The 18,835-nt window shown below is 47.7% G+C and overlaps 2 protein-coding genes across 2 annotated transcripts; one reads left to right on the forward strand and one right to left on the reverse strand.

Annotated features, from left to right (window-relative positions):
- Positions 1-16: 16 nt before the first annotated feature.
- Positions 17-16,619, forward strand: PHYSODRAFT_341315 (hypothetical protein; the record flags this gene model as incomplete). Its single annotated transcript, XM_009539609.1, has 15 exons — positions 17-305; positions 374-495; positions 574-679; positions 756-797; positions 873-1,038; positions 1,108-1,275; positions 1,342-1,453; positions 1,527-1,606; positions 1,811-1,928; positions 2,001-2,219; positions 3,459-5,700; positions 5,813-6,441; positions 6,640-7,014; positions 15,464-15,622; positions 16,485-16,619. The coding sequence occupies 15 exons, from the start codon at positions 17-19 to the stop codon at positions 16,617-16,619; spliced, it is 4,962 nt and encodes a 1,653-aa protein (XP_009537904.1).
- A 93-nt stretch (positions 16,620-16,712) lies between these two features.
- PHYSODRAFT_341316 (hypothetical protein) lies at positions 16,713-18,184 on the reverse strand (the record flags this gene model as incomplete). The annotated part of the gene is made up of 2 exons (XM_009539610.1): positions 16,713-17,823; positions 17,850-18,184. The coding sequence occupies 2 exons, from the start codon at positions 18,182-18,184 to the stop codon at positions 16,713-16,715; spliced, it is 1,446 nt and encodes a 481-aa protein (XP_009537905.1).
- Positions 18,185-18,835: the final 651 nt, after the last annotated feature.

Here is an 18,835-nt window from a genome sequence, read left to right on the forward strand (position 1 = left end):
TCCTCAGTCTGTCGCCATGGCTGAGTCGGGTCGCGCAGGAATAGGCAGGCAGGAGCAGCAGAAGAAGCTTGATTCAAGTCGTTTCACGACGGCGCTATACATAAACCCTCAACGGAAGTCTGGCTGGGGCGAGATTTCTCTCCGTCTGCCGTGCAGGATCCCGCGCGAACGGAGCGATCGTCTCGCAGAACTGCTCCATCCTTCCTTCCGTTGTGCCGATCGCTGGAAATCGCCCCCTCCAAGGAAAAGGATGCCGCGGATGTTCAACTTCTCGCTGCGCCACAGCAGCGACAAAAGCTTCTCCGGTACGGTCAGTCACTCGGTTAACTTTGTTTGTTCTGGGCGCTGCACTCATGACGCTTCACTGGCACAGAGGCAATCATCGACCAAATGTGCCAGGACCTCGCTGCCGAGTCGGACGACATCATCAGCCAGGCAAAGAACGCGCTAGCACGAATGCAGTGCTACGAGGGGTGTCTGCACCTGATCCAAAAAGTGAGGGCCCCAGCTAAAATCTACTGATGCTACTCGGCGTATAAGGCGCGCTAACGTTTGCAAATGCCTCTTACTCAGACTATTCGCGAGCCGCACAATGAGGACCTCAAGGCGGAGCTGATCACAAAGTTGGCTCCAAATATCAGCACGATCCGAGGTTTCTACGAGCTCGCCATCGATATCGGTACGAGGCACCAGATCGAGAGTGCTCTTATTGAAAGCCTTTGAGTTTAACTGCTTTGCGTGGTTGGCCGCCGCAGAAACGATTTTCGCGGCGCTAGTCCAGATATCCAGCCAGAAATGTACGATGCAACTTGTATTCGTCCGGGCATAGAATTCTACACACTGACAGTGGGCTTTGCCCTCCGCGTACGCAGCAACCAAGAAGGCGGCAGGTTTCCTGATGGAAAAGATTGCGAGTCTCGTAGAATTCGCCGTGAGCTTCGACAGCCTCAAGGCAAAGACGCCCGACATTCAGAACGACCTGAGCCACTTCAGACGGTTCATTGCAGTAAACGCCGCGATCTCGAACCAACTCGAAAGGTGCGTTCACGCCAGGCATTTACTAGTGGAAATCATCGAGTGTGTATCTCACATTCTTGACTGTTCTAGCCTCACCGACGCCCCGCTCAATGCCATGTCATTTTTCGTGGCCGACCACGTCCCCATGCTGAAGGTGCTGGTCCGAGCGGTCGAAATCGCCATGACCAAGGAGCCGGCAGCAGTAGACGTCTCAGCTATGCTTGCGAACTCCCGGTGTTCCTCTATGTCCGGTAGCAGGTTAGTTAGTGTTCACTCTTTGGCTGAGTGGTCTATTGTTTGTTGACGCAGAGTTTGTTGGAGCAGGCCAAAGGATGGTCGACCGATGATGAACTACCTGCGCGCCATGACGGGCGCCATCATCGTATACGACCACACCGCCCTTCACGGCGCGTTCAGCTCCAAGTCGGAAGTGAAGGTACGATTCAAGCCTCTGGTGGTAATCGAGTGCATGAGGAAATCTAACTTTCTGATGGCCAAACTGTGTTCAGATCAAGCGGTGCGTGAAGGAACTCGTGCAGTGGAAACACAACGCCCACGGAGCAACATCGGAATTGCTCAACACCATCAAGTACTGCAGTCTGCACTACAACGACTCCTCAACTCCCGACAAGATCCGGGCACTAATGGACAAGTAGTTAAAACTACACAGATTGTGTCGCTACTTAGAACTTTTCAACTACTGAAAATAATGTGTAGCCATCTTTCGTCTACAATCCTGTCTAATCGAATGGGGTTTAACAAACACTCCTTCATGTTCGCTTAAGTACGCCAGAAATTCTACCTCCTTCTTCCAGAAGCTGCCGGCTCGAGGAAAGATGGTGAAGCTCTTCTGTGCGATCGTTGGCGTGGCGGGCAGCGCGTTCGAGGTGGATATCGACGAGGGTGCATCGGTTTCCGCGTTGAAGAAGGCGATCTAGGCGGAGAGCGACGGGTTGATCAGAGCTGAAGATCCTTGGACGAAGCTGCAGCTCTTCCTGGCGCAGACGGCGGACGGCGCGTGGCTCGAGTCCGACTCAGAAGATGTGAAGAAGCTGAAGAAGGGCGAGAAGACTGTCGCAGTTGAGGCTTTAACAAGCGAAGAGAAGGAGCTACAGGCGGAGTCTGGCCTGCAGAAAGTGTTGAAGGGCATGCAGAAGCCATCAACGGACCAGATCCACGTGCTGGTGGTGGTTCCGGGTCATGTTCGCGTTGACATTGGTGGAACTGCTTCCAGAGCGCTGAAATATAAGCGTACGTATTCTGGCCCCTAATTGTTTGAATATGTTGTTGCTAATTTCTTGTGTAGAGCAGGATTCAGACGGTGGATCATCAACGCTCAATGCTTCGTTCCTGCCATATTGGCGGTCATTACAATCATTGTTTTGGCCTATGGAGAGAATCCAACCGACGAAAAAGGATGTTTAACAGTTCCTGGCCGCTCGCTTATCGTGTGTCAGATGATTGGTGTTGATATTGCGATGGGGGCGATTCTGTCATATTCGCAACATTGGAAATCGAAGCTTGACAACATGATCGAGGGAGCGAAGGACGAGACACCGTTAAAAGCCCAGCGACAAGAAATGACCGACCTGACTTTTGCTGCTGAAGCCCAGCATCAAGAATTGACCGAGCACACTTCGCTGCTTCCTGCTACTGAAGCTCAGCGACAACCTCAACAACAACAACCCTCACAGAGCACAAAGAGAAACAGAGGAAGAGGAAAGAGGAAATGAATAATTTAATGGAAGCATGGTGTCTTCAACTTCTCAATTACCAAGTATTTGTTGATCGATCGTGATAAATATAAAGTTAGTAATATAGTAACATGGCGTACTCTCCTGAGCAATACCAAGCTAGCAAGGAACGCATCAAAGCAGCACATTACCAGCGCACAGGCGAAGCCCGTTTATCTTATCAAAAAGACTACGATGACAAGAATAGACCAGATTCGAGCTCGCAAGCGTAAGCCCAAAACCGAACTTATTGATGGTGAAGTCGAACTTAATAATGAAACCAAACTTAATTAATTAATTTATTTTTTTCTCAAAAAGTCAATCCCAATATAGTCAAAGACAATGGCTTAAAACCTCCAAAAAGGTATAAGCCAAATATTTGAATTAATTAATTTCAGAATATTTTGTAAATGACTAAGATATAAAGTCGATCCTGATACAAGGTCAAATAATTATAAAGTCATATCTACGGAGAATAATATAGTCAAGCATATATAGGCAACATGTTTGCATACGAACTCGAAGGATTAAAGATTAAATATTCAACCCATTCGATAGGGTAGTAGCTACCGTATTAAGGTACGTGGCAAGATGGGGCGCATGGTATACATTAGCAACATTTCCCACCCCACCAACCAAAAATTGGTAGCGAAGCAGTACCAGATCAGTCTAGGCAAGCTCCAAAAGAATGTGGCTGCTGATTTCAAGGAAGACAGTAAGTACCGCTTCTACCAAGGCAAGAACATGGAGTCGCACCTCTACGAGGGAATTCAGCCTGCTGAGTTCTACGACAAGCTCGAGAACGTGCTCGCAACCCAGAAGTCTGCCTTCAAGGTCAACATCGCTCTTGGATACAAGCTTGTCAGCAGAACTGATGACAGCGAGACTCGCTACTTCCATCCGAATATTAGCAACACGTCTGTATTTAGCACTCCTGTAGCTATCAACAGCAAGGCTGATATTCGTAAGAAGGTGATCTCGGAGATTCGCTCCATGGAGTTGGCTGACAAGCTCAACTACCCCAGCTCCGGGTACATGGTGAAGGGGATTACTGACTTCAAAATCTATATCTACCAACGCGACCATGCTCTGGGTGATAGCGAGGCTGTCATTCCTAAGGTGATTCGTGATAACAAGCACGTCATCAACTTCCCCAAGACGAACAGCAAGTGTGTCTTCCACTGCATTGCTTATCACAAGCAGGAGGGAGCCAAGAAGGATCCTCGCAGAATCCAGGCTCTGGTGAAACAAGCCTTCAAGCAGTACTGTTCGTACAAGGAGATCACCTACACTCTGGGTCTGTTCCGCAATTTCAAGCCTATCGACATTCTCCAATTCGATGAGCTTGAGGAGTGCTTCAAGCTGAACATCAACGTCTTCAACATGGATGTTGAGACGGGCAAGGTTGAATGCATTCGCTGCTCGGACAAGGACTATGATTCGATCAACATCCTGTCGCACGAGAATCACGCTCTCTACATCACGAACGTTGATATGCTCCAGCAGAAGTACCAATGCTCTACGTGTGAGATGGTGTTTGTTAGCTCTGATAAGCTACGCAACCTCACTAAGAACCAATGCGAACTCGTGAACATCGAATCGTTCCCAGCTCAGCCAACCATCTACCAACCCGCTCCGAACAGCATTCGTTCCATGCTGACTAAGTACTCCATCAAGGATGCTGACCATTACATCGATCACTTCATTGTCTATGATTTTGAGGCTATCCTCAAGCCTACGGGTGTTAAAAACGGAGAGAATACTATCTTCACAAACGAACACATTCCTGTGTATGTTTCCGTGGCCGACAGCTTGACTGAGGAGGTGCGATGCTTTGTCAGCGATGACCCGAAGGAGTTGCTCAAGGATATGTTCCAGTACATCAAGGAAGTTGCGGCTAAGATTCAGCAGTACAACGTCTCGAAGTACGAGTCTTTGCTCCGCAAAATCATCAATGTCCATGGTTTGACTGACGCTGAGGTTCCTGGTCTAGACTTGGGTAAGACGTACAAGATGGATGATGTTAATGCTTGGATTCAGAACGGGGAGTTTGCTTGTTTCTTCGATTTCCACACCAAGCTCACATTCGGTAAGAAGCGCTCGGATTATGGCAAGCTGAAGCAGTGCATTGGTCAGGTACCAGTATTCGTATTCAACTCTGGACGCTACGACATCAACCTTATCAAGGCGGACCTGTTTGCAGTCATCGGTACTGACAAGATCACATCAGTCATCAAGAACCCTAGCTACATGTGCATCGCCACGTCAGACATGAAAATGCTTGACATTAGCAACTATGTTCCAACAGGCACCGGCTATGCAAAGTACTTATCGACATATCTCGGTGAGTGCAAGTGTGATGACAAGATTCGATGCGTCTGTGGCCTAGGAAAAGGCATCTTCCCGTACGAGTACATTACTTCATTTGACGTACTCAGTCAGCCGGAAGTCCCTCCTAAGTCGGCGTTCGACAGTGCTCTTCGTAGCACTAGCATCAGCGATGAGGACTATGCGCGGGTACAGTTCGTCTGGGAACACTATGGCATGAAGTCAATCAAGGATCTACTCATTTGGTACAACAACCTCGATGTAGTACCCTTCATCAAGGCCATCAAAGCCCAGCGAGAACTATTCAAACGTTTCGAACTTGATATGTTCACTGATGGTGTGTCGCTACCTGGTCTCTCTGAGAAAGTCATGTATCAGACGTGCTTCAACAACCTCCAGCAACCAAGTAAGGAGCCTGCTGAAGCGTTTGACTTTCCCGCTAGTCGCTTAAGTGGATATAAGACCCAGGATGCTGATGCCGATCGTGAATTCAATATGACGCTAGAACACCTCAACGACTTGCTAGAGCGACAAAAGTACCTGTGTGGGCTATGCTACAAGCAACTCACAGCTGATACTGCCTCGGCTGACCGAATCAATAACAAGCTCGGACACATCGATGGTAATATCTTGATCAGCTGTGTGGGATGCAACGTTGCTCGCAAGAACATGTCGCTAAAGGGCTTCCGCCGCAAGAAGCTATTTGAATTCAACTCAGACAGGTTGGTGTACAGAGGAGAAGGACATCTACACCAAGATGAAGGCGAACATTGCTGGTGGTCCTTCTATCATCTTCAACAGATACGCGAAACGCAACGAGACCAAGATTCGAGGGGGTAGGATCTGCAAAAAGATCATCGGCTACGATGCTAATGCTCTGTATTTGTGGGCTCTTGGTAATGAGATGCCATGTGGACGGTTGACTACCATCGAAGCATACACAGGGATCGTCGATGATATTGTAAATGACAAGATCTTTGGCTTCCTCGAGTGTGATATCCGTACACCAGAGCACCTCAAACCCTACTTCAGTGAAATGACCCCAATTTTCAAGAACACCCTTATCGACTGCAGCGATCGGAGTGTCATCGGTCAGCACATGTTCGAGTACAACGAGGAGCGCAAGCAAAGCCGAGCAAAGCCGGCTCGCAAACTCATCGGGAGCTACTTTGGCGAGAAGACCCTCATTTATGCACCGCTACTCAAATGGTACATTTCTCATGGTATGAAGATCACCAAGACTTACAGCTTCATCAAGGCTAGCTCTCACAAGGCATTTGCACCATTCATGGAAGCCGTATCGAGCGCGCGACGAGAGGGTGATGAAAATGTTAAATCCATCTGTAAGATCATTATTGAGAAGGTATCTGACTCTGATATGGATGATTTAGTCCAAGAGTTGAAAACAATCATTACGAACCCTAAATCATTTGATGCGCTAATTATCGATAGATTCATGAATGAATCGACAACCAATCCTAAGATTCATTTGGTTCTAGACTTGTTGACTAAGCTGAAAACGCTTAGTGAGGGTAGCAATAATAAGGCTATGATTACTGAGATGATGAAACTGGTTGGTAATAGTGCGTTTGGTCGATCTGGCATGGACATGAGCAAGCACAAGGAGGTCAGGTATGAGTCGGACGATAAGGCAATCAAGGCCAAGATTGAGCACTTCACCTTCCATGGAATGGAAGAGCTGAATGATTCATGTGAATTCACTATGAAGAAGCGAAAGATCAACAATAAGAACCCAATTCATCTATCGATTGCAATCTATCAGCTCGCTAAGCTCCGTATGTTGCAATTCTACTATGATTGCATTGACTTCTACTTCGACCGTTCGGAATTCCAGTACCAAGAAATGGACAAAGACTCGGCTTATATTGCGTTCAGCTGTGAGAAGCCATTCTTGAGTGTATCAAGCCCGAGCTTCGTGAGCATTTTCAGCAGCATAAGTACGAGTGGTTCCCACGTGATTATAGCGAAGAGATGGCTCAGTTTGATCGCCGAACGCCAGGTTTGTTCAAGGATGAGTGGTCTGGTGATGCTATGGTATCATTGTCCTCTAAGAACTACATTTGCTACCTACCAGAAGAATCTTACAAAGTCAAAGTTTCCGCGAAGGGAGTGCAGCAGAATGGTGGTCGAAACGGTAATATCCTCAACCCAGATGGCTTTGAATCAGTTGTTCGCGGTCGCATCTCGCTACAGGGCACCAACAAGGGGTTTAGACTCAGTAAGGAGAGTAAATCAATCATTACATACACCCAGACTAAAACAGCTCTAAACTACTACTACGACAAGGTCGTGTACTTGCGGATGGTATCACCACCGAACCGCTAGACATATAAGCAACTACCTGGCAGGGGATTTTTTTGTTTTATAACCATATAGAGCGATGGATCAGCTGTTGTCCAAAATATACTATGACCCCAAAACGGGCTATGTGGGTGCCCAAGCCTTGTACCAGAAGGCTAAAGAACTGGAGCCGAAGATTACGATGAAAATCGTCAAGGATGGTACTCAAACCAGAGCGATATTCAGCGATTTCAGGAGCAAAAGAAGCGATACGATGGGTTCAAAATCGCATCGACTAACCCCAATTCGTGGCAGATGGACTTGGCGTTTTGGGAGAAAAGACCAATCTTGACTGCGATCAACATCAACTCTCGCCTAGGCTACGCAAAACTACTAACCAACAAAACTGGCCCGACCGTACTAGCAGCAATTAGGGTTTTTGTCCGCCTCCATAAGGTTGACATTCTCACAACCGATAATGGTTCAGAATTCATGAACCAACAGGCTCAGAAATTATTCAAAACTAAGCAAATTGACCATTTCAACAATGAGCCTGGAGATCACGCCAAAATGGGTAAAATTGAACGCTTCAATAGAACTCTGAAGCAGCGCCTTGTCAAAATCGAACCAAAGCGACTAACCCAGAAGCTCATAGCTGCTGTTATTGAGAACTACAATAGCACAACCCATCGGACGATTGGTATGACCCCCAACGAAGCTAAAGGTAAGGTAATTGAATCTGAACTAGTCCACAACCAGGCTGAAACCGAGAGGATTGAAAACGAGTTCGAGGTCGGTGAAAAGGTTTTGTATCGACTAAAAAAGAAAACATTTGATAAAGAAGCAGCAAGATGGTCTAAGGCTGTGTATTCGGTGGTAGGTATTGATGGCTACCGCATCCAAATCAAGTCGAAAAACGGACACACTCTTTATAAGGGGCCAAACGATCTAAAAATTGTTAAAGCAGAAACATTTGAAGCTACTATCAACAGAGGTGATATTTTAGAGGTGGAGAAGATCTTAGACCACGAAAAGATGCGATCCGGCAAGTACAAGTATCTCGTTCAGTGGGTCGGTAATGAACTTGACTCCTGAGCCACAAGATAATCTTAGATTAGTCAATAAGAACAAGAGATCAACCTTAGAGAATGAGTACTGGAAGTCGATAAAAAATGAGTCGAACTAGCTTCGAAATAAGTTTAATAGAGCAATCCTCTGTAAGCGTTGACTCATCTCTATCTATCAATCTATTTTCCAAAAATAATGCTTAAAAATATATGACTTCATACATAGAATGTGTTGCAACTGCGTAGAGAATCAACGTGAGCTTGTACAGCTCCGAAGAAAGCTGTGGATAATTCAAGAGGTTAGTCGAAATGAACTCAGAGATTTAGACCCAGTAGCCAATTTCCGGAAAACCGTGTGCAATCTACAGTACCGCGACCAGTTAGAAACGACATTTGGTGTGTCGTTTCATTGCATCAAGGATCGATACATCAATCTCCTCAATGAGCGAAACCGTATCTGTCATACGTATCAACCATTTAGGCATGACTCCGTTATGCCAAGCTATTGGTGAGTATGTATTTAATCGATGCTAATATTTTTTTATGACTACCATGATATAGTTAGACGATGTTTCCCAACTTTACATCCCTCGCGCAACGAGAGCAAAAGCGGCAGGAGCTACTCGAACGAGCTGAGCGCCGAGTTCGTCAAGCGAAATCCAAGCGCCTTATGTACGAAGGTGCTTCATGGGCTAGCGATATCGCGAATGGTATCACTACTGTTCCAAAGAAATCAACACAATCCGCTCAGTCTGATATTTCGGTTGGCCCTGACGAGGCTACGCCGGAAGAGTTAAAACAAAGTCTGAATATTGAAAACTCCCAAAAAAAAAAACCTGAGTCCTCAACACTGGTAGATGCTGAAGTTAATGCAACACCTGAAATGAACGATGCATCGACTACTGCAAAGCCTGAGTCCGTTGATGCTTCCAGTACTACTAAGCCCAAAACCAGTGATGGTTGGGTCCACGTGAGCCCCGATATGACTGATGTTGGAGTTGATAATAGTGCGAGAATGACAGATGCTGGTGTTGGCCCTGATAGTCCACTGCCGCAAAAAAGCCCGTCGAAGAAGATTTGTTCGACGAAGGCAATGCTGAGATGAAAAATCAAACAAAGTCAAAGGAAGCGGTCGCTAAAACCTTCGAGGTTTATCCCATCCTTGCAGAACTAAATATTCACCCTATTGCTTCCAACGGCCGGCAGCTTACTAAGTATTATATTGGGATGGATTCTAAGGTGTACAGTATTAAACTGAGAAAATATGTACTAGTTCCGAGCATTGATTGGTCTGAGACGTATGACCATATTGGCGAGGTATTAATTAATGATGTCAGATTCCTCGCATACGTCAATGAGAAGGAACGACGTAATGAGATGGGTAAAGAGGACAAAAATAGCCCATACCAGGTTTGGCAAAATATCGGCTCAAAAAGAAAAAGAATCAATGCCTCAGAAGGAGATTATTCAAACCGCTCTAACAGACTTGACGACAGTTTTGTGTTCGATACTGGAACATCCACAAGATCCGATCAAATGGACAGCAAGCTCAAATTATTTTGGACAATTAGCAAAAATAGGATAGTCCTTGAATCTAACGGATTGATAAAGAAGATTGTACCAATTCTTAATGGTTCCGCAAAATCTTCTCCTATTGACAAAGATGGCTATGTTTGGATCAATGGCAATAGCATTAGCGTTTACGGGAAAGATAGCGATCGTGTTAAGCAAGCAATCACTCAGAAAGTGAACTGGATAATGACATTCCAATATTTCATTAATATGACTAAAGCCAGGGGCCTCGAGTTAGAACTAGTTGGTAGCAATGAAACCAAACACATAAATGATTTTACCCCAGCTAATGGTGAAGCTCAGCATGGGTTAATGAGTGGTATTGATGAAGACATGGACCCAAGCCTATCAAACGCTGATAACGACGCCAAGAATATCTTAACTGATTACTACAGCCAGTTGCACGCTAATAGTATTGATATTCCATTTCGGCTACAACCAATCGTGAAAATCAACGGTGTTGTTAAGTCCCATCCATCATACTACTTTGGGCAGTCGGGGTCTAGACCCCTAAATATTTTAAATCGTGAAAACAAAGCACACAAGCAGGTGAGTGGTGTAGCTTGGAAGGGGCTAATGATGAATATCATGTGGATGGATACCTTTTCGTCCCTACTCAACGGGGCTGAGGACTTGGACCGCTATCTTAATGAGGTTGAATACCCCTTCCCATCGAGCGATGAAGAAGCAGCTAAGATACTTGAAGAAAAGGAGCTTGATAAGAAAAGACGTAAAAACCTGGGTGCTAATCTTGAAATATTGAATGAGGCTATTCTAAAGTCTGTACACGATATTAGACAGCAAAGCGTTGAAGAGTATGAATACGATGACAGCTTGCAAAAGCTTCATGATGAGTCAGAAGCAGCTTTTCAGACATACGGTGAGGCTCAGAAAAGCTATGAAGAAGCTAAAGAGGCTGTTTGAGGGAATAACTCAAAAGCAGCGATATCGGTGTTGAAGGCAGCTACATCAGCTATGAAGGCGACAAAATCGATATATCAAACGAAGGCTAAGCGATACGCCGAGGCAAGCGAGGTATCCGGCAGTGGCGTTAAACGAAAGCTTCAACGTCGAGGATTGCGCGGTGCAGGTGTTGCCCCGCTGGAAGGTGTAGTTCGCCAAGGCCGTACCTACAATCTCAATGAGATCCAAGGATTAGCAACGCCGTCAGCCTACACATACAAGCAGATCGGAAGCAAGTATATTCGTATCCCCGACCTTGATGCTAAAAAGCTCATGATCGTTCAGCCGAATCGGCGTAAATGTGGTCCTAAGTGGGAAATCAGTGACAGCCTCCAAGCCATGATCAAGGCACTTGTCTATAAGAACCGTATCGATCAATCCGCTTACGATAAGCTCAGCGTTGAAGATAAGAAACTGTTCAAGGAGGTTCTATCGATTACTCATCTCCAATACAGCTTCCACGATAAGTTAGAGGATCCTCTAGATACGCTTAGGGCTGAATACGATAAGCTAAAAGGAGAGCTACAACTCGGAAATGACAACCCCAGTATCATCAAGCAGCTCAAGTCTCTCACGGTGGATATGTACAGCAATCGACGGATTGATGATAAAGAGTTCAAAGATATTATCACCCGTTTATTATAAAACCATGTTCTTCTTCAACTCGCGCATTATATCCAGTTCCGGAGGCAGCTATGGTGACAATAGCGACCTCAACGTCGCTGAGTTGAAAGCTATCATGAAGAACCTCATCATTCATTATCGTCCCCAGAAGACACAAGCCGCTGTGTGGGCTACTGACCTCGACAAGCCGTGGAGGCATCTACCCAAACGGAAGGCGGCCGAGTCTGGGCTTACCAGCCAAAACAAAAGTCAAAGTCTGTGAAGACATTTGCTCTATAGAGCAGAGCGGATATACTTAGATGTCTACGTCTGTTTTCTTCTCGCGATAGAGTCTGATTTTTTTATCTCCGATATCGATAGCCATGACAGCATTCTTGCCACTATGTACGTTGTACATTGGGATATAAGCATTATTCCCTATCGAAACCACTCCAGCGTGCATCGTTATTGAACCGATGACTTGGCCAGTTTCAGGGTTAGTCAGGTTCGTTTTGATCGTTTTACTTGGTCCGCAGCCCATGATACTCTATTACAACGAAGTACTCAAGATCTGCTCTATATTTATCGGTGCGAAATTATCCCTGAGCCAATACCATATATAACCCTCTCGTGGAATTCGACAATTCGATCACATTGTAGTTGATCAGTATCAACGACATTAGCGTTAGTAGTCTGAAGGCAAGCGGTCTTCGCCACGAACTGGGTTTGACAGATACCATTCTATATTTACTCAGACATAATCGCTCTCAACTCATTGAGTTCAGCTTTGAGATTATTGATTTGGCCTTGCTGTTCTTGGATAGATTTACACAGTACCGAGGTTAAACTGGCGAGATCGATTCCCCATGGATTCACTGGAAACCCATCCGGATTAAGCTCATCGTTTGCTCCGATATCTACTACTTCTGGTATGACCTTATACAGCTCCTGCGCGATATAGCCAACATGGACAGTCTGCTCTTGAACCATCCTGAATTTTCTAGGTCTCATTCTCATAAGGCTTGCCAAACCATAGGGACAGTCTACAATGTCTGCCTTCAACCTCTCATCGCTTGCATTGGTATAGCCACGCGTAATTAGCATCGCATTTTCCCAACCTGATAGCTCCTACGGTTGAATCAGTACCAATCGCTGGATAGTCAGTCTGAGACCAATTGAATCGATACCTAGCAAATCCATCGCCGCCTCCCTTTACGTGCATGAAATTATTCGCCCATACCTCTCCGCCTGAGTGAATGGTTGCTTCTGGCGACCACGTACTCATACCAACTCCCAGTCTTCCTGAGCTGTTTAGATAAACTTGAGTTGTGTTTCCAACCACGAACCTTAGCGGGTCGCTCGTAGTAGTGCCTAGAGCTACACCACTACTTTCTCCCGCGACATCGTTGTATACCTGAATTTCAAATTCGATTGGAGTAGTAGCATCGTTGGCTATACGCATTGCGCGTTGCCAAGACCCGCTTAGTAAATTCGCACTCGAAACTATATCTATTTTTGCAGTACTGGTTGCTGATCCAAAGCGAATGTATCCTGATCCAAAGCGAATGTATCCTGCTTGAGTGATTCTCATACGTTCAGTCATTGGTGATAATGCATTAGCTCCTGACCGTGTACTGATTGCAAAATCAGCCATTGAATATTGAAGCCTTGTAGCGGTTCTAATACAATATAGATTAACGCTAGGGGTGTACGTTGTCATATCACTAGTACCTTCAATCGTGAACGATAATCCGGCCTGAGCGCCAACCGTATTCCTTTGATTACGAATCATGAGATTAAAATCAGAGGCACGCGTTGTTGATGTAAATAATGTCCCGGCCGCAATCTGACATTGGGTAGAAGTAGTGGATATCAGATTGGTTGACGTTAGAGATGAGATACCTGATGAGATGCTACTATTAGAGTCTAGTACAAGAGCCTTTGATGCTTCTGCAGTTCCTGCTCCGGTGGTAAGATCAAGATAGTTCAGCTCAGCGGTAGATGCTGTGCATCCAGCAAGCTTGTTCAGCTCCGCACCCGTAGCATTGAGAGTATCTCCCCTGAGTTGAAGCGTAGTAGGATTGATATTCAAGGTCGTTGCATTCATAGTTTGAGTACCTGACTTACTAATCGTATCACATGTGATCGTAGGCGATGATATTGAAGTCGAAGCTATAAAGTTTCGTGATATGGTTAGATCGCGAATGCCTGAGTAATCTTTCGTACTATTGAGAACCACAACGCTACTGGCTGAAGCGCCCCCTTCGATAACATTGAGAAAGTAAGCATGATTGAAATTTATCCAAGAACTGACTCCATCCCAAAATTTCAGATTCGGAATGAATAAACCGGTTCCACCAGCGCTAAGGGTTAGATTGCTAAGCGTACCTAGACTATTAATATTAGGCTGAGCAGCAGTTTGTAGCGTTCCTGTTATCGACGTCGCTGTGAGCGAGCTCAGGGTTCCTAGGCTGGTAATGTTGGGCTGAGCAGCTGTTGTTAGCGTACCCGATACATTGCCCGAGCAATTTACAGCGGTTAGAGTACCTAACGATGTTATATTAGGCTGAGCAGCAGTCTGTAGCGTACCAGCAATGTTAGTTGCAGTTAGCGAGCTAAGACCTGTAATGGATCGACTTGCACCAGTAAAGGTTAAACTGCCTCCGATAGTCAATCCAGTAAGCGTACCTAAGCTGGTGATATTTGGTTGAGCAGCCGTCGCTAGCGTTCCATTGATGTTTCCACTCACGGTGAGCGACGAGAGTGTCTCTACACTAGTTACGTTGGTCTGGGCAGCAGTTGCCAATGTACCAGATATGATTCCACTCACGGTGAGGGACGATAGCGTGCCTAAGCTAGAAATATTAGGCTGAGCCGCTGTCTGCAGCGTGCCAGTAATCGACGTTGCCGTCAAACTACTAATAGTAGCAATTCCACCTGATGCACCAAGCACCAGAGCTTTGTTGATAGCGGCAGTACCTGGAGTAATATCAGCTACATACGTTGGTACGCCTGAAACGGAAGCACCAATAACAGTTAGGCTACTACAGCTTAGTGCTCCAAGACCGCTGATGTTCCCACCACTTCCAGGGACAAGCGCTACACCAGGTGATGATACGCCTTGAGAGACACCGGTAATGTACGTCAAGCGATAGTCATACTTGTTCAGATAAAGAGTCTGAGCATAGTCATACGTTAGAAACCCGCTGGCATCCAATTGGAGAAAGAATGCCGGATTATAAATCGGCGATGTGAATATCGGGCTAGGATAAGAAAAACCTGAACTCATTTTTGTTTGATCCTATATAGTTTAGACGATAATCATGAGCGGTATTCCAGATTTCGGAGCTTCAATCCCTAAAAAATTCAAAAGCGCCTCTATGGGTGATATTCCAGCACTTGACATCAAAGCGCTGTTTTGAATCGTGGTTCTGGGGCCATCGTTCTCAGGGAAGAACAACTTATGTATGTTCATCCTCAAGCATTCTCCTTACGTATTTGCTCATCTAACGACCATTACTCGTAATCCTCACCAGGCGTTATATGAGTATCTTCGTGATAAGCTTGATGGCTTTATCACATTCGCCGACCCTGACTCGCCTCCGAGTGTTGAACGGGTACGTCATACACCAATTAATTCCAATAAGCCTGAGCTCGTCATCATCGATGACTACAGCAACGATAAGCTTCTTCAGAAGAATTTGTTCTCACATTACTTCACTAGAGGGCGCCACTTCAAGCTATCAACCATCTTCTTGAGCCACAGCTACTTCGCAACGGACAAGATGATCAGATTGAACTCAGAGTACGTAGCGATCCTGAAAACTAGTTCTAAGCGAGACCTCCAGATGGCTTTTGCGTCCGCTCGTGTCCTTGCAGCTGGGATTCCTCACGAGCTCCCAAGTGTCGTCGTGCGAGCTGCATGCGCTCCATGACTGTCGCGAGCGCTCGACCGTGCCGTTCAACTCCGACGCTGTCCACCGCCAAGCCCCCTGCAGTCACGAAGTCGCCGGCCGCGTCCAAGTCTCAGGCGACGCTGTTTGTCTCCCCTCCCCGACTCGTCCAAGGAAGGCACGGAGTCGGCGATTGCCTCCCGGCGCCAAGCATCTGCCAAGCCAAGGCTGCGCGTCGACAAGAACAGCGGGATGACAGCCTTCGAATATGTATCTGCTATCAGCAACGAAGGTATTTGTTGCTTGCTGCCTACGAGGAGAAATTCGTCCGTCTAAACCAGTCTTAGACTTCCAGCAGTAACCAAAGTAGCAGAAAACTGACAGCCACGTCGCCGCCGATGACGTCTGCAGGGTCGAGCAGGGATGTGGTTCTTGGAGAGGAACTCGGAAGACTGCGTTGAAGCCGAGCGGCTTCTTTTCAGCAAGCTCCGCGACCCCGGGTTTTGCTTCATACGACGAGGTTGTTCCTGTTCTCACAGCACAGTGTGGATCTGCTGCACAAATGTTTTGTGGAGATTGCGAATGGGTTTCCTGTTCTTGCTCGGGAGGCGATAGCATCGTAGCCGTAGCAGAGACGCACCCAACACTCAAGCCACTTTGACACGAGGGCCCTCGTGTCAACATGCATCGAATGCACCCGCAGGTGCAGACACTCCTCGTGGGTGTGCGCCGTCTTGCTGATGCGAGAGAACACGCTGCCTTTGCCGAACATTTTCCCAAGTAGAACGTGAAAAGCTTACGCTTTTGCAAGACGGCCGGCGGTACCCAGTGCTGCAATTCGCACAACTTGTACTCGTACTGGCGTCGCCGCCTTCACCGGAGTGAGCGGTGTGATGGACGAATGCCACAGTTGGTGTCACTGTCCGCGCGCCTCCAGGAGCGCTTCGTCTTCCAGCCTGGTTGTCAGCCCTGCTAAAATCGCGCCTATGTGTTCGTCTGCTGACGAGGAAGCAGCAGTGCGCAAAGCCACCAACGTGGCCTACGATCGACTCGTCAAGAAGACGCAGCATAAAAGCAAGTGTGAAGCAACTAGGCAGATCTTTGGCGTGGGCAATCAAGCCAGGCGTCGGAAGAAGAACTGAGATACATCTCCCTGGAGTAGAAACTCGGAGGCGAAAAATGATGAGCTGAGACTATTGATTCATCAAATGGCTCGATGTTGTAGCAAGTTACCCCTACCGAAGGAGGGGCTCCTTCTGCTCTAGCTTGCCCAGCTGGATACCCCAATCCTTCTTTTCCCACAGAGAGCGCGACGGGACCACGAAGTCGCGCGGCACGTCGCGATGACCGTGCAGCTGCTCGAACGTGGCCAGCATCGGCTCCACACGCTGTTCCCACTTCTTGGTTACTGGGGTCCTCGAGTCGAACTCGATTGCTTCCAACAAGTCCATCTCTCGGGCAATCTGGTCAAAGTAGGCGCCGCCGCGGATTGTATGTACCGCAGTGCCTAGCTCGAGGCCGTGAAACTTCTCGGGCCAAGCTGCCTCCGCCGGGACCTCAAAAGCCGCCGGCACTCGACAATGACCGTGTACTCGATAAAATGCCTTCAAAGCTGGCAAGATGCGCTCTCTCCACTCCGATTTATAGACGTCCCACACAAAACCCAACTCGTCTAAGTGAGTCTTGCTACGAGCGACTTCGGTGCAGTAAGAGCCTTGGCGGATAGTCATAACAGCACTTCCAAGGTTCAAACCCCACGACAGTTTTGGCCAGTTTTCATCCAGTGGCACCACAAATGAAACTGGCACTCGGTAATGACCGTGCAGTCGATGAAAAGTCTCCAGCGCTGGCATGATACGCTCGCTCCAGTCGAATTCGTAGGGATCCCATACGAAACCCAACTCCACCAATCGAGCCCTGTCACGTGAAACCTGGGTGGAGTAAGTGCCTCTGCGAATGCCATTAACGATTATTCCGAGCTTCAGACCCCACGACAGCGTTGGCCAGCGTTCATTCGATGGCACCACAAAGGACCTGAGCACCCGGCAATGGCCATTTAGTCGGTGAAACGTCTCAAAAGCTGGCATGATTCTCTCATTCCACTTCGACTCAGGATCATTCCGCACAACCCCCAACTCTTCCAAGTGACGCTTGTCCGGAATGACGTTCAGCAGCGTTTTCTCTTGACACTTGCGACCGGATAGAGCCAAGCCGAAGCGGAAATTCAGTCGCTCTAGCTCTTCCTGGTCCGCTCTCACCTGCTCGACGAAGTCTCCCCGTTGACGTATATTCTGCACCTTGTTGCCCAAATACTGGTCCCACAAGTACTCTGGCCACTCGGAGCTCCTCGGAATGAGAAAATATGCCGGCACGTCCGTGCTGCTTTCGGCCAGGCCTCGTCCCCATGAGGGACGACGAAGGCGACCGGCACCATCAAGTGCGTCTTGAGCTTGAGAAACGTGAAGAGCGAAGGCTTCACCACCTCCTGCCACGCCACTGAATTGTTTTCAACCAGAGGCCTCCGCTGTGGTCTGTCATGACCTTCCGCATCCGAGGAGGAGTAGAAGCGAAGCAACTCGCAGGGGCGATGGAAGGGGTCGATGCTCCCAGCTACGCGAGGGGATCTAGGCGCCACGGCGACTGCTGCAACGCGTACGGCCCCCGCGCGCAGCAGGCGACTCCGCGCGGACGACACCAGCCGCAGCATTTTGGCAGAGTGATACATACGCAAAGTGCCAAACCCGATTTTCGTCCAATCATAACTTTACTACTAGAGTACCCCCCGATTTGGAGAAGTCAATCTACTTCCCCTATTTTGTTCTGGTTCGCCCCTGTAGTGCTGGCATTACTGTAGTTAGTTGCTAGTAGACAGTGAAGCTTGCTGATCTCGCTCCACAGGTGGGTGAGCTCTGGAACTATGGCATTTATAGCCCTGGGCTTCTTTGAGGTCCGAAGTCGTACTCATCGCCACTTTGACACGAGAGCCCTTCGGCCCTCGTGTCAACATGCATCGAATGCACTGTCGGTCGAACACGCTGTTCAGCTTCCGGTGGGTGGCCCTCCTCTCGGTTCGCGTCCTTCCGGCCTGTAGCTGCGTTGTCTACCAGCAGCAGCGCACCATGCACGGGTCGCACCAGAAGATAGCACCCCCCCGCTACTGTCCTTGCGGCTCCGACGACGCCTCCTTTCATCAATCCTTTGGCTGATTGAGATAGAACACCAGTAATCGCCCAGTCAACTCGTGGGCGAAGACGACGACCCCCGTGGCCACTCCAGTGAGAAGCGAGCTCGGGCCGCGAGCGGAATAGTCGACGGCGTTGTAGCGCAACTGTCGCAGAGGTTGATCTTGTCGTGGTGT

Source organism: Phytophthora sojae (genome assembly GCF_000149755.1).
Source record: "Phytophthora sojae unplaced genomic scaffold PHYSOscaffold_13, whole genome shotgun sequence".
Classification (NCBI taxonomy): Eukaryota; Oomycota; class Peronosporomycetes; order Peronosporales; family Peronosporaceae; genus Phytophthora; species Phytophthora sojae.